The 25,522-nt window shown below is 36.7% G+C and overlaps 2 protein-coding genes across 4 annotated transcripts in view; both read right to left on the reverse strand.

Moving 5' to 3' along the window:
* The window catches only part of edc4 (enhancer of mRNA decapping 4), a 30,243-nt gene extending 15,538 nt beyond the window's left edge, over positions 1-14,705 (reverse strand). Inside the window, exons 1-18 of one of the 3 annotated variants that reach the window (XM_044126093.1) lie at positions 14,470-14,705; positions 10,435-10,579; positions 10,218-10,329; positions 9,951-10,050; positions 9,222-9,408; positions 7,909-8,056; positions 7,431-7,535; positions 7,149-7,261; positions 6,979-7,062; positions 6,797-6,892; positions 6,152-6,251; positions 5,140-5,320; positions 3,921-3,987; positions 3,517-3,608; positions 2,482-2,666; positions 1,718-1,797; positions 1,502-1,634; positions 265-554 (exon numbers count right to left, since the gene is read on the reverse strand). In XM_044126093.1, coding sequence (XP_043982028.1) covers positions 265-554; positions 1,502-1,634; positions 1,718-1,797; positions 2,482-2,666; positions 3,517-3,608; positions 3,921-3,987; positions 5,140-5,320; positions 6,152-6,251; positions 6,797-6,892; positions 6,979-7,062; positions 7,149-7,261; positions 7,431-7,535; positions 7,909-8,056; positions 9,222-9,408; positions 9,951-10,050; positions 10,218-10,329; positions 10,435-10,579; positions 14,470-14,557 — 2,306 coding nt within the window. In that variant the 5' untranslated portion in view covers positions 14,558-14,705. Of the gene's footprint in view, positions 1-264; positions 555-1,501; positions 1,635-1,717; positions 1,798-2,481; positions 2,667-3,516; positions 3,609-3,920; positions 3,988-5,139; positions 5,321-6,151; positions 6,252-6,796; positions 6,893-6,978; positions 7,063-7,148; positions 7,262-7,430; positions 7,536-7,908; positions 8,057-9,221; positions 9,409-9,950; positions 10,051-10,217; positions 10,330-10,434; positions 10,580-11,562; positions 11,659-12,569; positions 12,658-14,469 lie in introns of those variants that run through there. The other 2 variants (XM_044126094.1, XM_044126095.1) reach the window with 2 other exon arrangements.
* A 1,530-nt stretch (positions 14,706-16,235) lies between these two features.
* On the reverse strand, positions 16,236-24,131 carry nutf2 (nuclear transport factor 2). Its single transcript, XM_044126096.1, has 5 exons — positions 23,977-24,131; positions 19,423-19,544; positions 18,550-18,621; positions 17,411-17,509; positions 16,236-16,973 (listed from the first exon to the last, which is right to left on the reverse strand). Exons 2-5 carry the CDS (start codon positions 19,519-19,521, stop codon positions 16,860-16,862), a joined length of 384 nt encoding a protein of 127 aa, XP_043982031.1. The 5' UTR covers positions 19,522-19,544; positions 23,977-24,131; the 3' UTR covers positions 16,236-16,859.
* Between the last annotated feature and the right edge of the window lie 1,391 nt (positions 24,132-25,522).

Here is a 25,522-nt window from a genome sequence, read left to right on the forward strand (position 1 = left end):
AACAAGGGAAAGAAAGTGAATGAAAGAAAAAAACAACAAGCAAAAGAACGAAGATTGAAGGAAAGAAACAGGAGTAGCTAGAGTGAAAGAAAGAGCAAACAAGCTGAAGGAACAAACAAAAGAACCAAACAAGTAAAAGAAAAACAGAAAAAGCAAAATAACAATAAAGGGAGAGCAAAAGAGTGAATGAGTAAACAGGCGAAAGAAAATAGGAAATCAATCAATCAATCAATCAATCAATGAGTGGAGCCTGGCTGCTTGTACCCGTTGTTGGTGGTGGTGCGCGGTGACGTCAGGAGGTGCAGAGCACACGCAGCAGAGGCCATGCTGTCCGTCTGCAGCGCAGGAAGCTGCAGGGCTTCCAGGCCGTGGCCGCGCTGCAGCTGCAGCGTCTGCGTCGCGATCTCCGGCATGTCCTGCGACATCACGGTGGAGGCGGAGGAGATGACGTCTGGGGAGCGGGCCCGGCTCGGCGAGGCCAGCGGCGGCAGGAGAGGAGAATCTGGGACCTGAGGCGAGTCGAGGCCCAGAGGGCCACTGGAGGAGGCCAGAGCCTGGAGGAAAACACAGAAAACAGCTGTTTATCCTCTGTAAGGTCAAAACAAAGCTAATTTCTCATCTCCTAAATAAATTACATTCTATAAAAAATAAATAAATATCCTATTAAGCACCTTTTGCAATCCAAACACTAATCAAATAATAAAAAATAATCCCCAGAGCTTTTCACATGTTGATATTAGAAGTACTTTTAACCTGCAGATGCATTTTTTGGTACAAATGATCAAGCTGCTATTGCAGTTTAGGCAACAAAATATTTATATTTCTACTTAAAAAATGTATGATTTGTTTGTCTTCAGTTTTATATAGTTTAAAATTTTATAGAATAAGCAGAAGTGGTTAATCAAAAAAATTACAAAATCTGGCAAAAAAAAAATTGTTTCCCATTAATCGTCAGAATAATCAATAACTAAAATAATTGTTCGTTGCAGCCCTTTGTGTTTTGCAGCTCAAGATCATTTTACTTTTATATTACTTTGCAAATGCAGATTGATGTATAGCCAAAAGTTTCAATCAAAGAGGTTGAAGACATGGAACGTTTCTGTAACTAACAACAATTTCAGGAATGGATTATTCTAGCATGCTGTTAATTATTCCGTAGTGATTAACAGCATAAATCGGCTAAACAAAGTTACCACATTGACCAGATTCTTAATTTGACAACTAAAGGCTTTTCATACAATATTAAAAATACATTAAAATATCCATTTAAACAATTAATAAAATTCAATTTTAAATGAGAGAATTAATATTTTATTGCCTAATATGCAGTAACAGCAATTTTTTTGTGAAACTGAACTAAGTAAACTTTTGGCTGAAACACATTTACAAAGATGTTTTTTTATCTTAAATGCAAAAATTTTATTAAAACTTTTATAATAGGAATTTTCTCTATTAGGAAGTGAAATCTGAGAAGCAGTCAGGACTCGGAGTTATGTCTTACCTGCAGATTCTCCAGTCCAGGCAGCAGAACTGCAGGTGCAGCCCTCGGACTGCTGGTGGCGACAGAGAGTCCCAAACTGCTGCCGCCATTGTTTTCTCCTCTGATGGGACTCTGACTGACATCGTCCATGGTTCTGTAGAGAAACAAATCACCAGAAATCATATGGAGGAAGTGCTCTCTGTGATAAATATCAATAATATTCACAGAGATGCTCACCTATTTGTTGAGTCAGAGTTGCTGCTGATGGCTGTAACAATAGTCAGACTGCTGGCGCTGCTGCCAGGAGACGCAGGAACCTATAGAGTCCCAAAATGTTTATTATGCTGTCAAAAATATGCAGTTACAAAAAAATTATTAATAACCAGAGCTGGATAGAGAACCCAAAAATTGTACTCAAGAGTATCACTAATTCAGCATATTTTTACTCAAGTAAAAAGTAGCCGTCCAAGAAATTACTAAATTAAAGTAAAAGAGTACTTGGACAAAAGTCTATTCAAGTACTGAGTAACTAATCAAAACATAAATCAATTCATATCTAAAAATTACATCATTAGACACACCAAAACATAAAGCTTTGTATAAATATTAATTTAAAGACAAAATCAAAATAATTTGTATAAATACTATAATTACCAGACAAAAGAATAATTTTTCCAAATGTATTTTTTTCTTCTAAACAGAACTTATAAAACTTTAGCAAAAACTGCAGGTGTGTGTCTACGTTTGGTGAATTTTTGGTTAAAGCATGTTTTCATTCAGAGAATAGAGTATCCAGAATTTTTTTAAGAATAAGAGTAAAAAAAAATAAAAAAATCTAATTTAATAGTAATACTTCATAATTTAATTACTCAAGTAACAAATACAACATAGTGAAAATACTCCTAAAAGTAAATTTTTCAGAAAGTTACTCAAGTACATGTAGCTAGTAGCTCCCCAACTCTGCAAATGAAATCCTAAAAGTCTGGAGTTACAATCAGTACCGAAGTGCTTGGTGTCATGAAGGCGTCGGGAGTCATCAGCTTGGGCATCGGCCCGCCTGATGGTCCAGAGTTAGACAGGAAGTCAGAGGGAACAGGAAGTGAGGGGATCTTCCTAAGGTCGGACTGCGAGCCGCTTCCAGAATCTTTGTCGGAGCTCTGGTCGGTGAGGTGGTCTGGAAACCCAGCTGGAAAAAACGAGCACAAAGCAGAATTAAAGACAGAAAACAATCTGGACTGATATTGTTCTGGTAACTGATATTTACTAATTAAATTTAATTTGTTTAGAGTGGGAATTTAACATCCTAAATTAATTAATTGTAGAGATCTTATCTGCAAAGCTATTCAAGCCTAAAACAGCATCTCAATGCTAAGCATGTAGCAGCTAACGCTAACGTCAGCGCTACAGTCCAGATTTCTAAAGAAGCTCCATGAACCATCAGGAGTTCCTGAAACATTTGAAAGTACTTTGCTCCAATCAGATGGCTGAAGAACCTAAATGACAAGATTAAAAACAATAAATGTCTTTGTTGTTGAGCTTATATGTCTAAATTGTTCAATGATATAGCAGCAAAAAGGCATTCTGAATTGAAAATGTTGATTATTTTGTGATATGTGATTTTCAATTAAAAAGCAATTGATCAATTACAATTATCTCAATTAAAACACTATTATATTATTGAGAGTAGTAATAGGCTGGGGAAGTATATATAATGTATACAATACATGCGATAGTACAAACTATCGCATATATAGTTAACAGAAACATGATATCTGTGAATCCCTAAAAAATGAATAATGATGTAAATGCCGATGCATCACTTATGTCTAATTAAAGCTGCGAAGCACTGACAGGTTTCCAACAGTGAGAAGATTACTGAAAAAACAAAAACAAAAAACACGTAGCTCAATCGATTCTTTAACGTCTGTCCGTCCATCATGTCTTTCTGCTTCGTCTTCTTATATTGACTAGTACTGATGCGTCCATCAATCAGCAAACTTAACCTAATTTAACTGCACAGTTCAACATTCACTTACCAAAACCATCTTGGGAGTCAGAGCGGGGAAGAAAATCTGAAGTATTGAACCCCACGTTGGGTTGAAACCAGATCTGGACGTCCTGCAAACTCCTAAAACACAAATATGGAGACAAACACATTCAGGGAAACGTTGATTTAAACCTTTTCTACTGCAAAAACTACAAAGATTCATCTTCACAACCAAATAAGCACTAAAATAACGGTTTCTGCAGTGACTCTGGTGATTGATTTTACATAAATTACTGTCACTAAACACTGTTCTGGATTGAAAAAGTTAATGGGTTTCAAGCATTTTACTATTGTTGGTAAATGAATAGTCACATTTACCAACTTTAAAAATTGTAGTTTATTCTTTTAACATCGGGTTAGCCGCATCCTGACAAACAGGAGAAGAAAACTTACTTTGTGTGAACACAGTAGAGTTTAATTTGGATCCCAGATTTGGACTCTGCAGGTCCTTGGGTGCCCTCTAGTGGAGAAAGCAGGAAAAGCTGGTTAAATCAGGACCAATGAGTGTTTGTATTTAACATTTTTTTATTTTATTCTACATTTCTGTTCAAAACATTGACCATTAAGTGATGCCTATTTCCACTTGCAGGTGGCCTGATTTTAGTTGTACTACACTGCTGCCTTGTCCTTAACTAATGTGAAGTTAATATTTGTGATCAACTCAGTGCCAAAAATTTAGTTAAAAAATAAAAGTGCTTGTTTTTCCCTCAATCTTTTTTTATTCTGTGTGTAGATTCTTAACAGGGTTTAAAGAGAATTAAATACAGTAAAATTTCTTGCAAATATTTCTAAAGTATGAAATATTAAAACATTTTTGGAGCAATAATAACACAATTTCAGTCACTTTTATTGAAAAGCACATGGCCAAGTTTAATAATTTATTAAAAACAGATCTGGATGCATCAAAGCCTGCTGGATTTACATGTAGCCAACATTTTCTATTGCATGTCTTTTATTCATCTGTAATATCTTCGCACTGGTTTAACATAAAAATAACAAGTCTCCATCTGCATCAACCACCTGTGGGGAAGGGGATAACTTTGTCTTATCTTTAATTGGAATAAGCAATAAATCAATTAATCATGATAAATTCAAATGTGCTCAATAATTTCCATTTGCATAATTTATTGTTTTTCTCTTTCTATCAAAACTGGATGATAAAGTTTTCAGTCTGGTGTTTTAGTCTCAGTAAGCCCTTTTTCTTGAAGGATAATTTATTTAAAGAGACTTTATAATTAATTTTATTTGTTGTTTCTGCTATTTTGTTATTTACTGTGGGTATTTAAAATGTCTTCCAGTTTCAGTGTTAAATGTTCATTAGAAATTAAAGTTAACGATCTTTGAGTGTGTTTTGCATTATTATGCTATTACCATTACATTACTTGAAAATGGTCTAAAAACAACAATATTATTGTTTATCGCAATAACTTTTGTGGGCTGCATAAAATCAATCTATGTGCCGCAAATGGTCGCACTTTGGACATCTCTGTTCTACAGGAAATCTGAACAATATATAGGAGCCAATGTGTTTGTTTCTATTTTGTATGAGAATCTTTCCGACTCAGATTTACTGGAATGAATGCCTCCAGGTGTGGATGTGGAAAGCTCCCACCTGTCGATATGCTCTCGCTCTCCTCCTCCGCCGGCAGAACCTCGGTGTGCCTCAGGCGGCTGTGGCTCACGTCACGCACCCCGAAGCTGAGCACAGGGTGGGTCAGCAGGAACTCCGACACGGCCGTGAAGCTCGCTTTGCCCTTCTCCAGGTCCTGCCGCAGCTCCATCACATAGAGGACCTGAAGGGGACGACATGCATTCACTATCAGGCGACCATCACATCACATCAGTCTGCATCTGACCCAATATGGTAAAAAAAACTCCAGATCGGGTAGTAACTAGCTACATTTACATTTACTCGGTTACATTTACTTGAGAAACTTTTTTGGGGGAAAATTGTTAAAATTTGATCATTTTTTGTTATTTACTTAAATTACTGTCATTTTTGTTCTTTAATGACAATTATAAAGTTAAGTAGAAGTTAACTTTATAATTGTATAATTGCCACTTAACTTCCACTGGAGAGTTAATTTCAGTTTAACTTTTATAATCTGGTTAGTCTGATGATGTAATTTTTCAATATAAAATGATTGATAATTTGATCAGTAGACTTTTTACCAAATACTTTTTACTCTTACTTGAATAATTTCTTGGATGGATACTTTCTACTTTTACTTGAGTAAAAATATGTTAAAGTAGTGCTACTCTGACATGAGTTCAATTTTTGGGTACTCTGCCCAACTCTGGCAACAATATTCTAATATATGACGGCAGATCTGTTCAGTCTAATTCTATGCTTAGTGCTCTGAAAGTTGTCATGCTTATTATTTATTTTACATTATATTTAGAATTCATAATTTCACTTTCTGAACCATTTGAAAAAAGATTTTTTGTAGCTTATGTTTCACCATGGTAGAGAATCTATTGTTTCAGTTTCTTTATTATTTATTTTACATTGGCTGTTTCACTCCTAGCTGCACTGACGATTAATCAATTACTAAATTAGATTATTTCAATCGATTAATCACTATTAACAGTTTCAGCCCTACTTTAAACACTACACCACTCACCTTTCTTTGGACATCAGTGAGGATCAAGTATTCAGCAGCAAGATCTAAACTGGCCTTGAGACTGGGAAGAACATTAGAGTTGAATGGATCTGGAGAAAACCTGGAAGAAGAAGAAGAATGGAAAGCATCTGTACAATAGATGGAATAAAAGAAAAATGTAAAGTTTGCACATTGTATATTTTGCTTTTAGGAGCTGCACTTGGCCTGTCATGAAACAAAATTTGTTGAATGATAAATTGTCCCAGATGTTATTATAAATGATAATATTGTTGTTTGAGATCACTATAAGAATTTAAGAATGAGTCTAAGAGCACATTCTTAAAATCAATAAACTTTAAAATTAAATGAACATTTAATATAGAAACTGGAAGACATTTTATAAATAAAACAAGAGAAGGAACAAATAACATTAATTATGAAGTCTCTGTAAACAAAACTGTCCTTTAAAAAAAGGAGCTAGTTGAGACAAAAGCACCAGACTGAAGACTTTTTATCATCCAGGTTTTTTTGTAGAAAGGGAAAAACAATAAATCAGGCAAATGGAAATTATGGCGCTCGTTTTAATTTATCTTGCCATTAATTGATTTATTGATTATTGTGACAGGCGTAGCTGCAAATAGGAAAAACATCTATTGTTTAAGTTACTTGATGGTCTGCAAGCAGGTCCAGGAAACTGTGCACCACAGCTTCAACTCCTGGTTCTGGTCTGCTCCAGTTATCAGAAACCTCCAGAATGGAACCCTTCAAACAGATAAAAACAGAAAAAAAAACATCAGTGAAACTCCAGACAGAAACTCAGAGGAGCATCAACGTTTCAGTGAACTGACTCTGGATCCTGCCGTTTGTGGTTGTCACAGAAGAGAAGACAGGAGAGCGGACGTCCTTCGTGAGGTCGGAGTTCATGGAGACATCTGGACAACAGAGCGGGAGCAGAAATGTAAACTGGATCAGCAGCTAAATGTTGCTGATGATCAGTGGTGAACTCCCTCGATCCTACCTGGGCTTATCTTGTCCTCCTTCTATGTAGATCTGCCAGAACTTGATGTAACCGTCGTGGCTCGCTGTGGCCAAAACGGTCCCATCCGGGGACAGAGCACCTTCACTGACTCTCTGCAGGAGCACACAGTTTTATATTTTAACAGAAAACAAAAAGCAAAAACCAAAGTCTTTTGCCAAATAAAAATATCTTAAAAGGTGTATTTGTATTTGAAATATTTTATCTTTTATAAATGCTCCGTTTTTGTGTCGTGACTTCCTGGGAAATATAAAATCCAGATACCTGTGTGTGTCCTTTGACAATAATGAGGCCGTCTTTGATTTCTGAGGCATCAACTGGCCAACTGCTGTTATTGGCTCTCAAAACTTCAAGGTCCCAAACCTCAGCCTGGAAAAGGGCAAGTTCACGTAAACAAAGGAAAATGGAGAAATCTGAAGTGAGACGTTTACTTTCTATTAACATCGATGCAAACCTATGGAAGCCCATTTCTGCCATGAAAGAAACACTAAAAGCACAACAGGAAGTCACAATTACGAATGTTAAAGCCATAATTTCAACTATCAAACTCATAATTATGGGATATTAAGTCACAATTATGAGATTCAAAGTTAAAACTATGATTTTACATTTATATTTTATAATTTTCATCTTGTTTTTAAATACTGTAATATTTAAATGAGAATTAACAGAATAGCTGCAGAAATGTCCTGGATATTTTCTGTGAGGTAGGATTTTCTGATTGGGGTTCGGAGCCGGTTACCCCGTCCTCGTGCAGGAGAGCCAGTGTCTGGCTGGTGTCATCCTGGTTCTCCTCGCTGTCTTCCAGGATGTACGGGCACCAGATGAGGCGTCTGTGGGAGTTCAGTGGAGCGTCTTCTGGACGCTGAATATGAACCACTATCTGATCTCTGTTTGGTCCACGTTAAAGAAAACTCGAGGGAAGGAAAACATCTGTCTCTACTGTCACAGAGTGTAAGATCTTAATCTTAAAGATTATTTAGTGCTATATGAGCAAAGTAGATATCTGGCATTTGATACACAGAAGTAATGTAGTTAACTAAACTAAACAAAATAACAAAAACTGAAAATAAGAAAACATTTTTTGTTAATTGAAATAAATAAAAACGCTAATTAATGGGGAAAAACGATAACAAACTGGAACTATTTTGTGAGTTTATAAAACTAACTAAAACATACTGAAATCACAGTTATAACACCCTGTGTTTTTCTGTTTGTGAATTTATTAGTTTTTTGAACTTTTGTGAAATAATTTTTTTTCCCCACACAAGTATCTACACATCCTCTATTGCCAAATTACGGCCTTCCTTAATAAACCTGGAGGCGATAACACTCGTCTGGGAAATGGTGGAAGTTGTGATAAAATGCCAGAGTCAGTTGGTTGTTCAACAATAACTGAATACATTTTTTGAAAATGGCATCTTCAAAAAATACACACTGCAAAACACAAAATCTTCCCAAATACTTTTGGTCAAGTTTCCAGAGCAAATATATTAGTACAAGATAAAACTAAATTACTAAAAGTAACTTTTCAGCTAAATATAGCAGCTTGTTTTAAGTCAGCAATTCCTTAAACTTGTAGAAATAGTACTTGTTTCATTGGCAGTTAATTTCACTTATAGCAAGACATTTTTCCAACGTTATAAGTGAAATACCTGTCAGTTAAAATAGTACTTTTTCAACAATATTAAGGAAATATTTACTTAAAACAAGCTGCTATATCTTACTGAAAAGTAACCAATAAATTTGCCTCATCTTATTCTAATTGTAGTAAGATATTTGCACTAGAAACTAGACCAAAGTTACTATGTAAGATTTTGTTTTTGCAGTGCAGCAGTTTGACCTTTTTGAAATCTGCACCTAAAAATTAACCAAAGTATGAAAAAACTAAAATTACAACCATAACTAATAAAGACTGAACTAAAACTAAACAATATTTACCTAATAAAAACTACCAAACTGAATTAGACAGACAAAAAGTCACAACAAAATAAAAGTAAACTATAATGAAAACCCCAAAACCTAGCGTGTTTCTGCTGCTTCCTGTCAGGATACAGTATTTTGCTTCTTGTGAGCGTGAGATGCCAGACCATCAGGTTTCCCGCCTCATCCACGCAGCCCAACAGAGAAGAGTCAAGGTGGGCGAAAGAGAGATCCGTGACGGCACCGGTGAAGCCCTTCAGCAAGGAGCGCTCGCTGAAGTCCAAACTCAGCACGCGAATCATAGCGTGGTTGTTGGCTCCTGAACAAAAACAGGCAAAAATCAACCAAAGAATCTGAATCCATGGAGGAAAAATAGCTGCTCAACTCTTCATATGAAGTTGGGATGTTGTGAAAAACATAAATAAAAACAGAATATGATGATTTGCAAATCCTTTTCCATGTAGATTAAATTGAATTAACTACAATTATTGTGGTGAAACGGATATTGCAAATATTGACTCACGTGCTTCTAGCTGAAATTGTCAAATGCTCCAAACAAATTGGTTTTTGGAAAGTTTTTGCAGGCATATGAGCAAATATTTGCAAAAAAAAAAAAAAAAAAAAGTTTTTCCATTTGAATATTACATATGTTGTCGTTGCTGTGAATTTAATTGAACATAGGTTGAAAAGGTTTTGCAGATTATCTTACTCAGATTTTATTTATGCTTTATACAAACGTCCAAAGGAGAATCTGCCAACAGCACTCATCTGTTGTTTCTGCTTCCAGTGGTAAATAAAATGTGCCTGACATTTTAACTTTTTATTAAACAAAGGAAATTAGTCAAATATTTCTTCTCTCACCTCTGATGGCGTAGGCAAGGAAGGAGTTGGACACGGCTATCAGTCGGCCATAATAATACTTATGCTCCCAGTCGTACTTGGCGACAGGTTGAATTTTAACCTGAATGAAGAGTTTAAATCAGATAAAAATACAAGAAAAGAGGAATAAATAATCATAACTCCAAAATACTCTTAGGTTTTAATGAGGACAAAATAAGAGTGATCTCTCCTCAATGAAAAAGACTCATGAGAGCAGCAGGATTTAATGCGGTTCTGATCCAAAATCACCTTGTTGCTGCCCCGAGCCTTGCTGTTGATGCCCGAGTCCTGGCTCGCCACAATCTCCACGTTGTTTAAGACGATGGGGACGCAGGTGCTCCCATCATCACCAGTCAAGCAGCTAGAAAACAACAGAGAATATCCATTTAGTTTGATAGGCAGCTTCCATATCTTTACAAAAACGGAGACAAAATGGCTGCAATAGAGATGAAGAGGAGCCACTCACATCCTCTGGCACTCCTGGACGCTGCAGTCCGTGGAAATGGGTCTGGTGGATTCTGATATGCTGCTCCCCAGTAGTCCTGCTCCCAGTAGACCATTCAGCTCTCCATTGAAGGACAGTTTTCTCTGATCTTCGCTTGGTTGCATATCTGAGAAATACGATTAAAAGCTATTTTTACTTCAGGAGGAGCAGGGGAAGCACCAAAGCAACCTTTTTCTAGAAGTTCTGATCCGACCCAATTGGAGATCCCATTGGCAGCTAATTACTCTAAACACTCGATTCCAGCATTAGTTTCTAGCTGGGGAAACTCCTTTAGTACAGAAGAAACATCAATTTTTCAAATATTCTCCTCACTTTCATTCACTATTAAATAACTATTACATTCATTTAGCATAAATTGTGCCTCATACTTGGGCCTGCTGCAATAAACAATAAATCAATGAATCACATGATCAATAAAAATTAGCCCAATAATTTCCAATTGCATGATTTATTGTTTTGTTTTTTTCTCTCTTTTTACAAAATCTGGACTTCAGTCTGGTGCTTTGGTCTCAACTAGCCCTTATTTAAAGAACAATTTTATTTACATGGACTTCATAATCCATTTTATTTGCAGTTTTTGTTGTTTTATTTATATTTTTTGATAATTAAAATGTCTTCCAGTTCCAGTCTTAAATGTTTGATAGAATTTAAAGTTTATTGAGCTTTCAGAAGGTGTTTTTGCAATATTATGCCATTACCATTATATTACTTGAAAATACAAGGATTCAAGTATTTTTTATTGTCATACCACCTTGCTTCTCTGTGTACAAAATTCAGACTCAGGTCCCAGATTAAGAAATTCACTACACAAGAATAAATAAATAATTTATGTGATGTATAGATGTGTGTGAAGCTGAATTAGGTGCAGCTTGAGCTCAGGAGTCTGACAGCTGAAGGGAAGAAAGTGTTCCTCAGCCTCCTGTCTGAGGGGAGCAGCTGGAACAGTGTGTGCAGGATGGATGGAGTCCTTCATGGTGAGTAGCACCCATGTACTGTGGAGGAAAGGCTGCTCTCCACAGTCCTCTGTGCAGCCTATACCAGCCTCTGCAGAGTCGTCCTCTCACCAACAGTGCATTTGCTGTAGCCTACCACATGATGATGATGCAGGTGCAGAGAACGCTCTCCACAACACAGCGATAAAAGCTCCTCAGGACTGAGTTCCCAGGTCTAACTCTCCGCAGCTTCCTGCTTGTGTGTTTATGTCTTATAAAAGCGCAGTTGCAAAAAGTGATTAAAATGATTAGATGAATATTGTCGCTGAAACCTCGTTGTTTGGGCTTTCAAGGTATCAGTCTCGATAAGGGCGCTGAACAAGCACGCGCGTATTTTGCGGTGCGGAGCGGCGAGGAGACGCTGTGGGAACCGTATCTGATGGGGAAACGCGAATCGACGTAACATGTTGGCCAGGTTTTCGTTAGGCAAAGAACGACATACTCCTTCATCTCTGCAGAAACACTCAGCCTCAGATATAACAAATCCACTTTGTTAACCAGTGAGCGGACATTGACCAGAAAGAGTATCGGAATTGGTGGCTTCCTAGCCTTCGCTGGGTCAACGCGCCCGCCCGCTTCCCCCTCTTCTCTTTTCGGGCACAACGTTTCCGTTTGACCGTTGCTCCTCGTTGCTGATGTTTATGTCATAATAACTGCAAAGAAAAATCACCACAATCCTCTATTTTGATTATAAAAAATATGTAATATCTAACGAGCCACATTTTATTTAATCTCCACAGTTCTTATGAGATTTTTAAAGCAGTGTCCTCCACGACGGGCCTTTTTTCTCGTTCAGTCATTTCTTGCTAGCTACGCTAGCTTGAGGAGCAAAGCGACAAGATACGTTTGACTGGCAGCCAATCATAAACGAGAGCATGGCAAATAACATTTTATGTAGCAACCAGTTCATTTTGAGAAGGTCCAAACTGATTGTTAAATGATGATTTCATCAACAAATGTAAAAGCTAGTTTAGAAAAAAATAACAACACTTACAACTGTTTCCACTAACTGTTATTAAATTAGTACAATACTACCATTAACACAAATACCGGATTTTTCTTAAACATTTCAAACGCAAATATTATTCAATCGGCGTTACTAACCTTGTTCCTTTATCGGGTGAAATTAAAACTGAATTGTTTTTTTTATCATTTCTTCTGTTTATTGCGGTTAGCCTGTTCAAGTGGAACTGCTTCCATTACCATAGCTACCTTAACAAGGAAGTTGCCAAAATAAAAGCATATAACCTTAATGGAACTTGACCTTTACTTTTTAATGAACTTATATTTTAAAATAATGTTTGGAAAAAAAGATTAGATTTATTACTATTATTATTTGTGTTTGCATTACCCCCTCCCCCACCCCCCCGACTTTCTGAGGTCCCCAATTTAAAAAAAACCCAGCTGTAATATTCAGATACATCTAATAAATTTAGAATACAATGAAAAGTTAAATATTGGAAACTCATGGTATCACACCTTAATCAGCTAATTAACTTCAAACACCTGCAAAGGTGTTCTGAACCTCTACCACTATGTTCACACTGCATAACTTTTCCAGATAGATTTAGAGGTGAAAAATGTGAATTTAAACTACTACTACTTTTATTACTGCAATAAAAGTAGCTAGCTATATATATATATATACATATATATATATATATATATATATATATATATATATATATATATATATATAGTTTTAAGTCAAAATAGACACCAAGAGCAGGGTTATAATCTTTTACACTCAAAGAACCATAAGAAAATGTGTGTTCTTGTATTTCTGCATTATATTATTAAAGCACATTTTCACATTTCAACAAAGGATCAACTAGTTTAACCAAAGTGCTGAACAGTACTAAAATGGATCAGTCTGAGATAAGAAATAATAGCAAAATCGAATGAAAAACAATAAAAATGTGCAACAAAGTCAAATAAAAACGGAAGCAACAACAAACCAAGTCAGACTGAGATAAGAGCAACTGAAAGGTTTACACAGGCCAGTAGGTAGGTATGCTCCCTTTATATGTTTATTTTTTCTGATATTGTATTTGTAGTTGTCTAATATCTAGATTGCCGTTGCAAAGTGTTTACTTTGGCAAATGGCAGATCCTGTTAAGTCTGCGTTTTTAATACATTTGATTTTAACACTTTAATTTCAACTGAGCTATGAGCAGCTCGCACCAAAAGTTAATTTAATTTATTTTATGTATTCTGCCCCCTTTTCAATTAAGATAGAGGATATCTCAGTAGCTGCTCTAAAATATGGTCAGATTTCTTTGGTTGAAGCAACTTTGTTGTAACAATTACTTTGCTCATAACGATTTATATTGGTTTGATAAATAAAAATGTGCCTAAATTCATAACCAATAAGTATTTTAATCTTGTGTGATTTTTTTAGATGAATTTCTATTTGTTCATTTATCGGCCATAATTCCAATATTAATATCGGATATTGGTCCAAATTTCCACATTCTATTAATCTCCATGCATTCCTTTATTACATAACTGAGAATCTCTAAAAAATTAGTGGGCAGGAGTTGAGAATCTCCATTATTATACACTTTCATTTACTGTACTTTTCCAGCCAATCAAGAAACTGTGAATGTCACCAATTATTCAAGAATTCGAGTTTACCACAAATAAGTTTTCAACATATTTCAGATGGGTTTAAATGAGTCTAAACAAAAAATAGCTCGAACAAAATAATAATAATGGGGGGGAAAAACTCGAATATTTAAGTGTTTTGGCAGCAGGGACAGATTTCGACCAGAAAACAGACTGAGACACAAGCTAGCTGCTAACAGGCCGAAGCAGAAACAATTCTCGGCAGACTTAAAATGTACAAAATAATAAATTAACTGCTATTAAAAACATTCCCTCCACTGAGGTATTATGTCAGCAGCTGTAAAAACGCCCGCTAGGTAAACTGTGCCCCGGTAAACAGTGAGGTCTAACCCCGGGTTAGCCTGTGCGGCCTAGCCGTGCAGCGTCCCCCACTTACCGGCGCTGCTGCCCGCACGGTCGAGCTTCAGGATGTCCCGGAGGTGCTGGGTCGCTCCCTCGATGTCTATGTTAGAATTGGACGCCATGGGTAAGGGGAACTGGGGGGGATTTGGGAAAACACTGAGTGAAAAATATTGTTTTAATTCGATGCGATGCTGTCACAGTTCACCCAGAGCAACCGTCCAAACTTCCGTTCTGTCCGTGCCTTCCGTTCCGACTGCTCACACAGTCTCCTCTCAATGGTTCCTACCTGAAAGTCATCTGAGCAAACTCACTAGGAGGATAGCGCCATCTATCGTACAGTCATGTTTAAAACACCTTGTCATTATTTTTAGCAGAGTTGTAATATTACTAAAAACAAATTCTGTCATTTTAAGAGAATTGGTCAGAATTCTGGTGATTCTATTTCCATATTTAAACAGATGATGCTTTCTTGTTAGCAAGGCAAAGTTAAAATTACTTTACTTTCCACAAGTATTTGTGGTCTACTTTAGAAAACTACATATTTTAGACCTAGACGGTAGAATAATTAGAAATTAAAATCTGTAACCTCTCATATTTTAATGTTTTTTGCACAACAGCTAGAATCGGCTACAGATGAAGTGCCTAACAATTTTACTTATTTCTATTTTTGTAGAGGAAAGAAAACATGGAATCAGGTTTTCAAGGGACATTCTGGTAAACAATTTATATTTCATTTGTGACTTCAGTTTCAAGACTGGTTTACGCACATTTGTATCTCTTCTTTTCTGTTAAAATAACATAAATTATTCCCAAGAGTTGTAAAGTTAATCTGCTACGTGCTCTGGGTTTGAGTTGTGCAGAAGTTTTGCTTCCTATAGACTCTTAGTTGTTTTACATTTCTATACAAGTGTCAACGTCTGGTTTTAACAATTTTAACTGATTTTTAATATAATCTTATGGTGATTAAATGGGCCAGACTTTTAAAAATTAATAAAAGGACAAATTTTGTGTAAACTTTAAACTTTTTTTTTAATGCCTGTATTGCTTTGTGCATTTTCCCCATATCGGGAAAATTGGGATTAATATTTTGGGATTTTAATTTATATAAACAACAATAAAATACTTTCAAATTAATAAATTATAGTACTTTTGGGGGAACCTGAAGCTACTGTTTAGGGACATATTTAATCTAACATGCAATAATTCATACCTGCTTATGAATAGCACAACTTTTTAATGTACTTCAACTTGCCTTAGCAGAATCTTTCTGTAGTAGATAAGGCACTAAAACTGACTCCGGGTCCCACATACTTGTAAATCCACCCCTGGTTTTTAAATATAAAGCTTGTTTTCCTACCAGAATCAGTAAGTAAATCTTTATTTGGTAATTAATCTCTTAAAGGTTCATTAAAAAGGTGTACATTTCTGGTGGTTCTTAGCTTAGGTTGACAGTTCAAAGCCAATCAGGGGAAAATCAGGTGATTTATTGGTGCATTTTACTGATAACTATGTAAATAAAAGTAATTTTTGAATTCATATGCTTTGAATCATTTTGTTTTTATATTTTTTACTTGAAGTAATCATAATCATGTAACATTTCAGTGCCCACATTGCTATGACAGCTGAAGCAAAACCTCTGGAGATTGGAAGTCTTTATTGGCCACATCTGGCCCAAAGAAAGTCCCTGAAGCCAAACAAATAAACAAGCAAAAGAAGAAAAAAACTTCAGTACATCGGCTCTTCAAGTAATTTCTCTGGTGAGGAAACCTGTTCAGAAAATGACATGGAGAGACCACACAGTTAAGAAAAAATGTCCAGGTTTTATTGTGTATCGTGGCTGTAGTCCTTGTCGACTGCCAGATGTTAAGTGAAAGAGAAGAAGAAAGAAAGAAAGAAAACAAGATGAACGCTCGTCCTCCAACATCCTTTGGTCTGCAACAGCTAAACCCGGCAGCATGAATCATGCTTAGAGGGGCAGAAACTAAACTTGACTCACTAAGAAGAGCTAAGGTGAAAGCATGAATGGGGCGTCTCAAATCAAACCTGAACACGGATCTACAGAACCGAGTTGACAGCAGAGCAGAACGGGTTAGAGTCAAAGCAGAGCATGAGTTAATGGCATCGATTGAATGTTTGTCCTTCTGGTGGCTTGAGTGTAGATACTGAAGATCTCCCAGCGTCATGCAGATCGGCGGAGCAACAGACATGGGCGTCTGATTGGTCGGCCGGCTTTCAGCGAAGAGGCGTTTCGCGGTTCTGCTGGGCTGGAGGAGTGGAAACCCACCTGGACGCGGGTCGGTGATTGACATCTAGGGTCCGGCGTTTTTGCTCATTTGTCAAGCTGGCCTGAATGAGACGGAGGGAAGGAGGAGCACTTCCTCCGTCTCAGGCGGCCGCCCCTGCCCGCCGGCGCGGAGAGGCGGCCTAGCCAAAGTTGTGGATGGCCAGCCTGAACATGTCATTGGTGCACACCCAAGCGTCGTTAATGTTCTTCAGGATGAAACTCTGATGGAAACCTATGATGGAATCTTCATCCGCCTGCAGAGAGACACCAACATTGAGTCACATCAACGACAAACACAGCTAAGTCTGTCGCAATAAATCGATTAATCACATGCTAAATTAAAACAAGCTCACTAAGACAACCTGACGTGACCCAGATCAGATTTTTTTTGCCTTTATGTGACCTGTACCTGATCTTTTAAAACGTGACCTGATTCTGTATGGCCTGGTCGCTTCCATCTGACCTGAATGTCTCTATACTGCATCCTGACACTCAGAGGAAGGAAAAACAACCGTGGTGGACTATAATGAGGATTAAGGTGTTACTGTGCTGGGTCCGGTCGGACAACAACTTCAAAATCGCAAGATACACTCCACCATTAGCGTCTACGTTTAGTTCTGCAAACACTGAGCACTTCTTTTTTATGGCAGTTGGCAAAACAATGAGAAATACAGACGACAGGTACAGTTACCTTTAGCTGTCCTATGACCATACTCAAGATGCAGTTGTCTGGAGTTGGCTGGTGGTCCTGCGCTGTTATACTATGCGCTATTTTTGTGAAGGGGAGACTCTGGGAAACACAAAAAAACAGAAATATAAACAGCTGGATTAAATTCAAGCATGAAAACAACAATAACCTGCAATAAAATGACACAAGGGGTAGAGAATTCCTCAAATAATCTGAGAAAATAGAAGATTAATACACTAATTAGTGAATTAGTTTTTGCCCAAATATTGCAGAATTACATGAAAGTGTCAATATTTGCACAGAAATATAAAGAATACCACAGTTTAGGACTGATTGTAAAAAAAAAGGGTAATTTTCAGTTAGTTATAAGCTGCAGTATGTAACTTTTATAAAAAGAATATTTAGTTGCTTTTTTTTTTACATGTTGACAGTTTAATATGAGGCAGAAAAAATGTGAAAAGATCAATCTCCTCCCCATCCTCCCTGAGCTACTATTGCCATCTGAAGAAATGCAATGCGCCCAACCAAAAACAACCAATCAGAGCCAGGAGGAAAGGCTTAGCGCTGTCAATCAACCACATGTAATTGCTGCCAAGTGTTCCAGTGGCAGGAAAACAACTTAATGTTACAGAAAAACTGTTTAACCACCATCATACAGGGCAAAGCTAGCTAGCTTTAGCATCCATGGCAGCCTCTGAATGAGTGGAGCGTACAGAAGCATGATTGACAGCGCTCCTGGCTCTGATTGATTGTATCTAGTTAGCACTGGAAGAACGGAAAGGAGCTTTATTTCTTTTCAAAGATTATCTGCTTCATACCATACTGTCATGATATAGTGACTGTTTCAACAAAAAAGTAAAGAAATACTTTAAGAAAAATGACATACTGCAACTCCATTTCACCTGCATAGAACTACTTTTTGTCCAGTCAGAGCAAAATCCTACACAATTAACTCCAGGCTTGCCCACATGAAATATTCTAACTCATTGAGGCCCTAAAATGAAGTGATTGTGCTTTTCAAAAATGCTTTGGATCCTTTAATGTTATAAAAAAGGAGGCTTTTCTTATTGACTTGCAGCATGAAATAAAAGAGTCAAAGTTTTCCTCCATTTATTTAACCACAAGTTACCATGAAAACTCACAGTGAGCTTCTCAACAATTGCTATTTTTCCCTGGTAGGGCTGTCCTTCCCATGTAAGGCATGACGTATCGATCTGAGAGCAAAGAGGAGACGAACGTTAGCTGGAAAAATCATCTGTCTTCATGAAAAACAGTCAATCCACAGTCTGAGATAAATCAAGTACAAAAAGGTTACAGCTCTATTCAAAGTGTTTTTACAAATCCTAAAGGTTAACCTCACTGTAGTTGAAATTAAATATTGTTTTGGTTTTTATTCATATTATTATTTGGTATTTTCTGCCAATATTGCAATCATCTTACTATTTCTACCAAACTTAATTTTATTTTCTATTTCTTTACCTGTGATGTTGTGATTTTTGTCAAGCACTTTAATCAGCTGAGTTTGTTGTAAATATTCTACATATATAAATATTTGCATGACTTTGACTTGAAAAGAAACCTCAGTAAATCCAAAATGTACTTTTCAAATGATTAAGACAAAAAAGGCTTCCAAACCAATAACTGTCTGGATGCTAACTGGTTTAGATCGGTAGCTGTATCTTGTTTGACCACATAATTTGCAATTTGACATTTCAAAAATAACTTTGCTCAATGGAAACATGCAAAATTTGAGAAAATTCACATTTTTTGATAAAACGTTTTTGTGTTGTTTTGATAAGGTGGTATTATTTGGCAGTAGACCCCTGAGTTAAGGAAACAAATCCCAGCCAATCAAACAAATAAGTCCAGCTACATTTTCCTATAGTCAGGTTGGTCAGTTTGGACAGCTGCTTCACATTAATCATGGTGAATAAACTACATTTAAACAATTTAAGTTCAATATTAAAGATAATCTGAAAATGATGGATGACAAGCAGAACCCAAGTTTGACTCACATATATTGATCCGAGCTGCGATCTGTCCGAGTCAAACATCTGGTAGTAGTGCTGCACGAAGCTGGAGCCTATCTGCTCCCACAGAGGCTGCTCCGCCATCTTGAATCACCCTGCAACACACACTGGGTGGGGGGGCAGAGTAGACTTTGGGTCACACACACTGGTCAACCCGGATAAAAGCAACAAACATCTGAACATCTCAGTGAGCCCAAGCCAGCAGCTGTTTCTGTGACAAACGCCGCCAGCTTTTAGGAAATAATCACGTTAGGCCTGTCACAATAACATATTTTGCTGAGCGATTGTCTAAAATATTATTGCGATAAACGATAATATTGTTTGAAGACCTTTTTACACTGATTTAATAGAAATTATGTAATAATGCATGTGATTTCTTCCCAAAGATAGATACACTTTATTTGCAAAAGAACACTTAACACTGGAACTGATAAACAAAATAAACAACCAAAAACAACAATAAAATATATTCTGTCTCGATTTAAAAAAAAAGTACTTTAATTAAAAACTATACAACATAAAGCCAAAGTGGAAATAAATACTGCATTCAACCAATAGAGTACAGATTATTAAGTCTGTATACTATATTGCCCTTCAGTAATCATTAAATTTAAATAGAGAAGATGGGCACATCTGAACTGATGCAATAGTTCACACTACATGATTTTTTTCCACGATTTTCCCCTAATGACAATCTTTGAACGTTGGACTTTCTAAGATTGTGCTTGCAATTTTGTAATGATCCTCCTGTAATGTGTGGTGTGTTACGGTAGATCATCTGCCCCTCCAAATCAGGGGTTTTGTTAAGCAGCCTGTTGAATGTGACAGGTAGCCAATCAGAAAGCTGGAATCTCCTCCTGCTTTCTGAGGGGAAATTATGAGGGGAATCCCAAACAGCTGACACGGAGCAACCCAAAGTCCAGCGGACATTGAAGATGATATGTGGAAACAACATTAATGTTTATTCAACATTTCGTGCAAAGAATATAGAAATGACGAGGATATGAGGAAGGAAGGGTCAGTGGAGAGAACCGTAGTTGAGCTTTTTTTTTTTTTCATTCAGTGTCATCAACAGAAAGAGAAAAAGGCCGGAAGAGATGATAATGCCGATAATTAAAATGACTTCGATAGTTTTAATTTGTCGTAATTTAACATTTATGGCGACAGGCCTAGCTACAAGTCCAGCTAACTAATTTTAAAACCAGGCATTAATCAATGCTTCACAACAATCTACCCGCAGTGCATGTGGCTCTAGTGTCAGCGTAACGTCCTGAATGAATGAAAATCATTAGAACCTATTTATGTCACGTTAACGAAGAACAGCTGAAAAGTTATCGGGTTCATCAACGTAGCAGCAATTTCGCGCCAACTCCTCCTCTTGTCATTTCTATATTCTTTGCACGAAATGTTGAATAAACATTAATGTTGTTTCCACATATCATCTCCAATGTCCGCTGGACTTCGGGTTGCTCCATGTCAGCTGTTTGGGATTCCCCTCTGTAATTTCCCCTCAGAAAGCAGGAGGAGAATCCGGCTTTCTGATTGGCTACCTGTCACATTCAACAGACTGTGTTAACCCTCCCAGTGGGGAAAACCCCTGATTTAGATCGGAGCGCCACAACGATCTACCGTAACACACCACACACTACAGGATGATCGGTTACGAAATCGCAAGCGACAATCTTAAAAGAATCAACGTTCTAAGATTGTTGTAAGGGGAAAATGTACGTGTGAACTGACGTGTAATGTGAAATTTATTATTAAATTTAATATAAGTTCAGGTTTCTGTATAACTTTTCTTCAGGTTAACTTAGCTCTGATTTCTTCTTTTTCTCGACTTTTGTTCTTATTAGACAATTATTCCCTCTGGTTTTGGAATTTAATTTACGGTACTTTTTTTTTTTTTACTTTCAGACAGTTATGATGTGCAATCATGGCCACAAGCTATTGTTTTTACAACTGGGAGCAACCTGAACTCTGAACCCAAATCCTAAAGAAATAAACTATCGAAGAATACTCAAATCAGGACTGGTAAAATAAATGGAACACAATATTAGAAAATCCCAAAGGACAATTTTCTTCCATCTGCAGAGCTACGGCTTCAGAAAACATTCATCATCCAGCAGGATGACGAGCCGAAGCATCCAGCTAAAACATCACAGAGAGTTTGAAGACAACAAGGTGGAGGTTCTGTAGTGGCCTAGTCAAAGCTCAGATCTGTTCACTGCTCTGGACTGTAGTGTTCAGATGTGCATCCTGACTGAGGATATTTTTGAAATCACTTATTTTATGTTACAGATTTGTAAATAATCGTCATTACTTTGTAAAAATCAGTTTCATCGACGATAAAGAAGTGTTTTGTTGGTCAAAAATTTAAATTTTATTAATAATGATTGATTTATGAAAGCAACAAAAGGGTAAAATACCCAAGGGGGTGAATACTTTTTATGTGCATTGTTTTATTTATTTGAAATGCTTAAAAACGGTAATAAGACACTTAAATAGTACTGGTGACGTCCGGTTTCCTGAAGGTCACAAAAACATGACAAATTTATTACAATTTTTAGAAATACTTTCATCACCATATTATTCAGCACAACAATAACGATACTACAATGGTTAATGTTGTTCTAAAAATGAAATATTGCAAATAATATTTGGATTACTGTGGTAAACGAGATAATTTAACTCTAAAAATACAATTAACTCAGACTGAGCTTAAGGAAGTTTATTGTTGAATAGAAATTGTTCATTGTGGTGATGAATTGTAATTTTTGTTTCTTTCATTACAGGAGATAAGATGATCCTTTAAAATATTGCTCATTTCCAAAAGCAGTACCTTAACAGAATGCCCAGCTCACCAAAACACAGACCTTGATGTTCAGATATATAGATAAACTTTATATTCTCACTCTACATCTGTCACATTTTAGCTGAGCGAGCCGTTTTCCATTACCGGCATTCCTGCAGCTTGGAAGAAATGACCAGATAATCTGATCGGGAAGTCCAGCTCTGACCTGGGATGAACCCATCAGCCAGGTGCAGGTGAGGGAACAGCAGAGAATGAATTCAATAAATCAGGATAAAAATGCAACTTTTAAATTAAAATCTAGTCACTGAAATGTTGGATGGAACATTTTAGTGCTTTTTTACTGTCATGGTAACTACGACCACATCCACTCATTGACTTAAGACTCTAGACTTGGTGCACACAATTCTACTTTTAATTGCTGTATTAAAACTTGTGTGTTTTCAAATGAAGACTGACCTAAATTCTGTTTTTGTTCCTGAGAACAAACTAAATAATTTTTCAGTTTTCTTCAATCGAGCCCAGAATAACACAACTGGATACATTTTATTTAACAATCTAATCTTTATTGATGAGAAGGTTAAAAAAAAAAAAAATAACATTTTTGTGATTTTAGTTTTTTAAAAATGATATTTTTTGATGTCAGTACTTTTTACATTTTGGCCCATGAGACAAATAGTTTGGACACCCCCTATTCGTTAAGTCTTGGTTTTCCAATCTGAAAGAGTGAGTTGATCAGATAAAGATAAACCACCAAAACACCAGCAGAGACATGAACAAGCTTGTCAGCAATGACACAAAATGGTTGATTACTGTTGTGCCACAAACAATTTGTCTATAATTTAGCATATCTATTGAAATGTACATAAAAATTTATCTTTCTTCCCAATAGATAATCATTGTACAGTTTGGAAACATATTGAAAAATGTCCGTTTCAATTCCATTTTTTCTCTCTAGCACGTTGATCAACTGTGGCTTTTCTAACGATCTTTATAAATAAAGGTTGATTGGAAAATTACTTTTTTCTTTTCTTTTGTACAGAAAACAAAGACACATACAGCAATATTACACGCAAAACCTGAATACAAGGCTTTAATGAGTAATTCTTAAAAATGAAAATACATATTTGTAAAATCAAAACCCTAAACTGACAGCACAGGTCACGTGTTCTCAGGGTTGTTGCTGGAACAATCTAAGCGCGCTAAAACATTAGCACAGGATCCACACACAGCGGGACAGAAACGCAACAAATCCGCACAGTTTTGCCGTATAAAAGAGCAGAAGGTGAAACAATGCGGCGGTACCGATCAATAGTAAAAACTCCTCTTGTTTAGTCAGTTGACGTTAGCCAAGTAGCCGCTGCTAGCTTGAGAGGAAACTTGTCTGTTGATCCAGACTTTCCCACCCACCAGCTCATGTTAGCCTCCCGGGGAATAGTTTTTCCAAGTTGTTGGCTGACAGACTCATTGGGGTTGGTCTTCTCACTACATGCTAAAAATACCCAAACCCTTCTAAAGTCCGGATACCTCTTGCGGGCCCGCGTTTATAACCCCCCGGACCAGCTACCCGACATAGGCGTGCCCGACGTTAGCCCCCTAAAACCAGAGGTTATTAGCCGGTTTGACTGGTCTTAGTATCCTTAATTAATTCAAACGCCTAAATAAACTCATGTCTCTTTGTTTTCACGTAGGTTTATGCCCAGTGCATAAAACAAATTACATAAACTTACCTCACTGTAACGCCGAGGCCGGCTGCACGATGGCACAGTGCAATGTCTCCAACGCTGCGAAGGCACGCAACCGAGGACGTAGCCACCGCGGTGCAATGTGGTCGTTGTAGTCTGTCTTCTTCGCTCCCTTTGGCGCTCCTATGTCAGCTGACACCCAATTTGTTATATTACCGCCATCTACTGATTTATCACAAATCTGACAGGTTTCCCTTCTTTTTGTTCTGCTTTTTGTGGTTTGACCTCTTATTTTACTTGCATCCAAAAATATTTGCAGTTGTAAATTTGATACCCATTTTACTTACTGCTCCTTTGTGACTTATGTGCAATAGATTCAATAAATATATGTTGTACCATTTCAAAATTGCAATAATCACAAAGTCCTGTTTCATGATAAGCAGCTACTTCCAGTGATTTATTAAGATCTGTATGACCTATTCTGATATGTGTACTATTGATTCTAGTTTCTATGGGAGATTTCTAATGATCTCTTATCTTTTTTTTTTTTTTTTTTAAAAAAGGAAATATATTTTCTCTACAATTAGCTATAGTTGACTGTAATCCTCTTTTCATTTTTATATTTCCTTCAAATTATAACCATATTTTCAAATTCTTCAAAATTCAAATGATTAAAGTGGCCACTAAGATGCTTCCTAAAGATAAACCCCACTCAAAACCATCTGTGTATTTTATTCATTCATTTTGGATAGTTTTATCATTAAATCAAAATGTTTTTTGGGTAATCTGAAGTAAAAAAAAAAAAAAGATTATTAAAGATTATCTGAATCTTCTGCTTCACGTTGGAGTCATCGCTGCTGTTGTTAGCTTGGATCTGACCGATGGTCACATGTTCATTTGGTTCTTCATGTGGCTCTGCTGTCTTCACCGCCTCCCTAAACACACAGCAATGATAATTAGTCATAGATTCAGACACAAAGAGCTTCTTACACCCCTCCCTGTTCAAACCAGTGGTGGACATTTGGTTGAATCATCAACAGTTTGGAGGAACAGAAATAGATTCATTTTGATGAAACATCATCAAAATGAATCAGTTCGTCTTTGTGGTCTGACTGCACACACTGCCCTATGTCCATAAAAAAGAAAACTGCTTTTAAAACAGGTAATTCATCAGTTTATGGACAAATGTTGGGATGAACTACGATTACTATTACTGCCACAGGACAGCAAATAACACCAGTGTTGAAAATCCAAGCAGAAAGGGTACAAATGTACCTGAAAAGCAGCTGAAAAATGACTTAGTTTGCTTCTTTTGTGGAGCGCCAGCAGGACGTCGTACTCAGTTCTGAAGAGTCTCCAGTTTGAAAAATAAAACAAACAAAAAAAAGCATTAATGTTAATGTCAAGATTTTGAGAAATTGGTTGTTTCCATCTGTGTTTGTAAATGATAATTTACTTTATTCAAAGATATCCAAACCAGTCCGGCTCTATGCATCTACTACAGTTTTCTGGCCGACGACCGATCTTTAAACAGCCTGCTTTGTTGGATCCAATTTTGTCCATCACCAGTTGTTTTTGTTTGAAAAGTCAC

Source organism: Gambusia affinis, linkage group LG08 (genome assembly GCF_019740435.1).
Source record: "Gambusia affinis linkage group LG08, SWU_Gaff_1.0, whole genome shotgun sequence".
Classification (NCBI taxonomy): Eukaryota; Metazoa; Chordata; class Actinopteri; order Cyprinodontiformes; family Poeciliidae; genus Gambusia; species Gambusia affinis.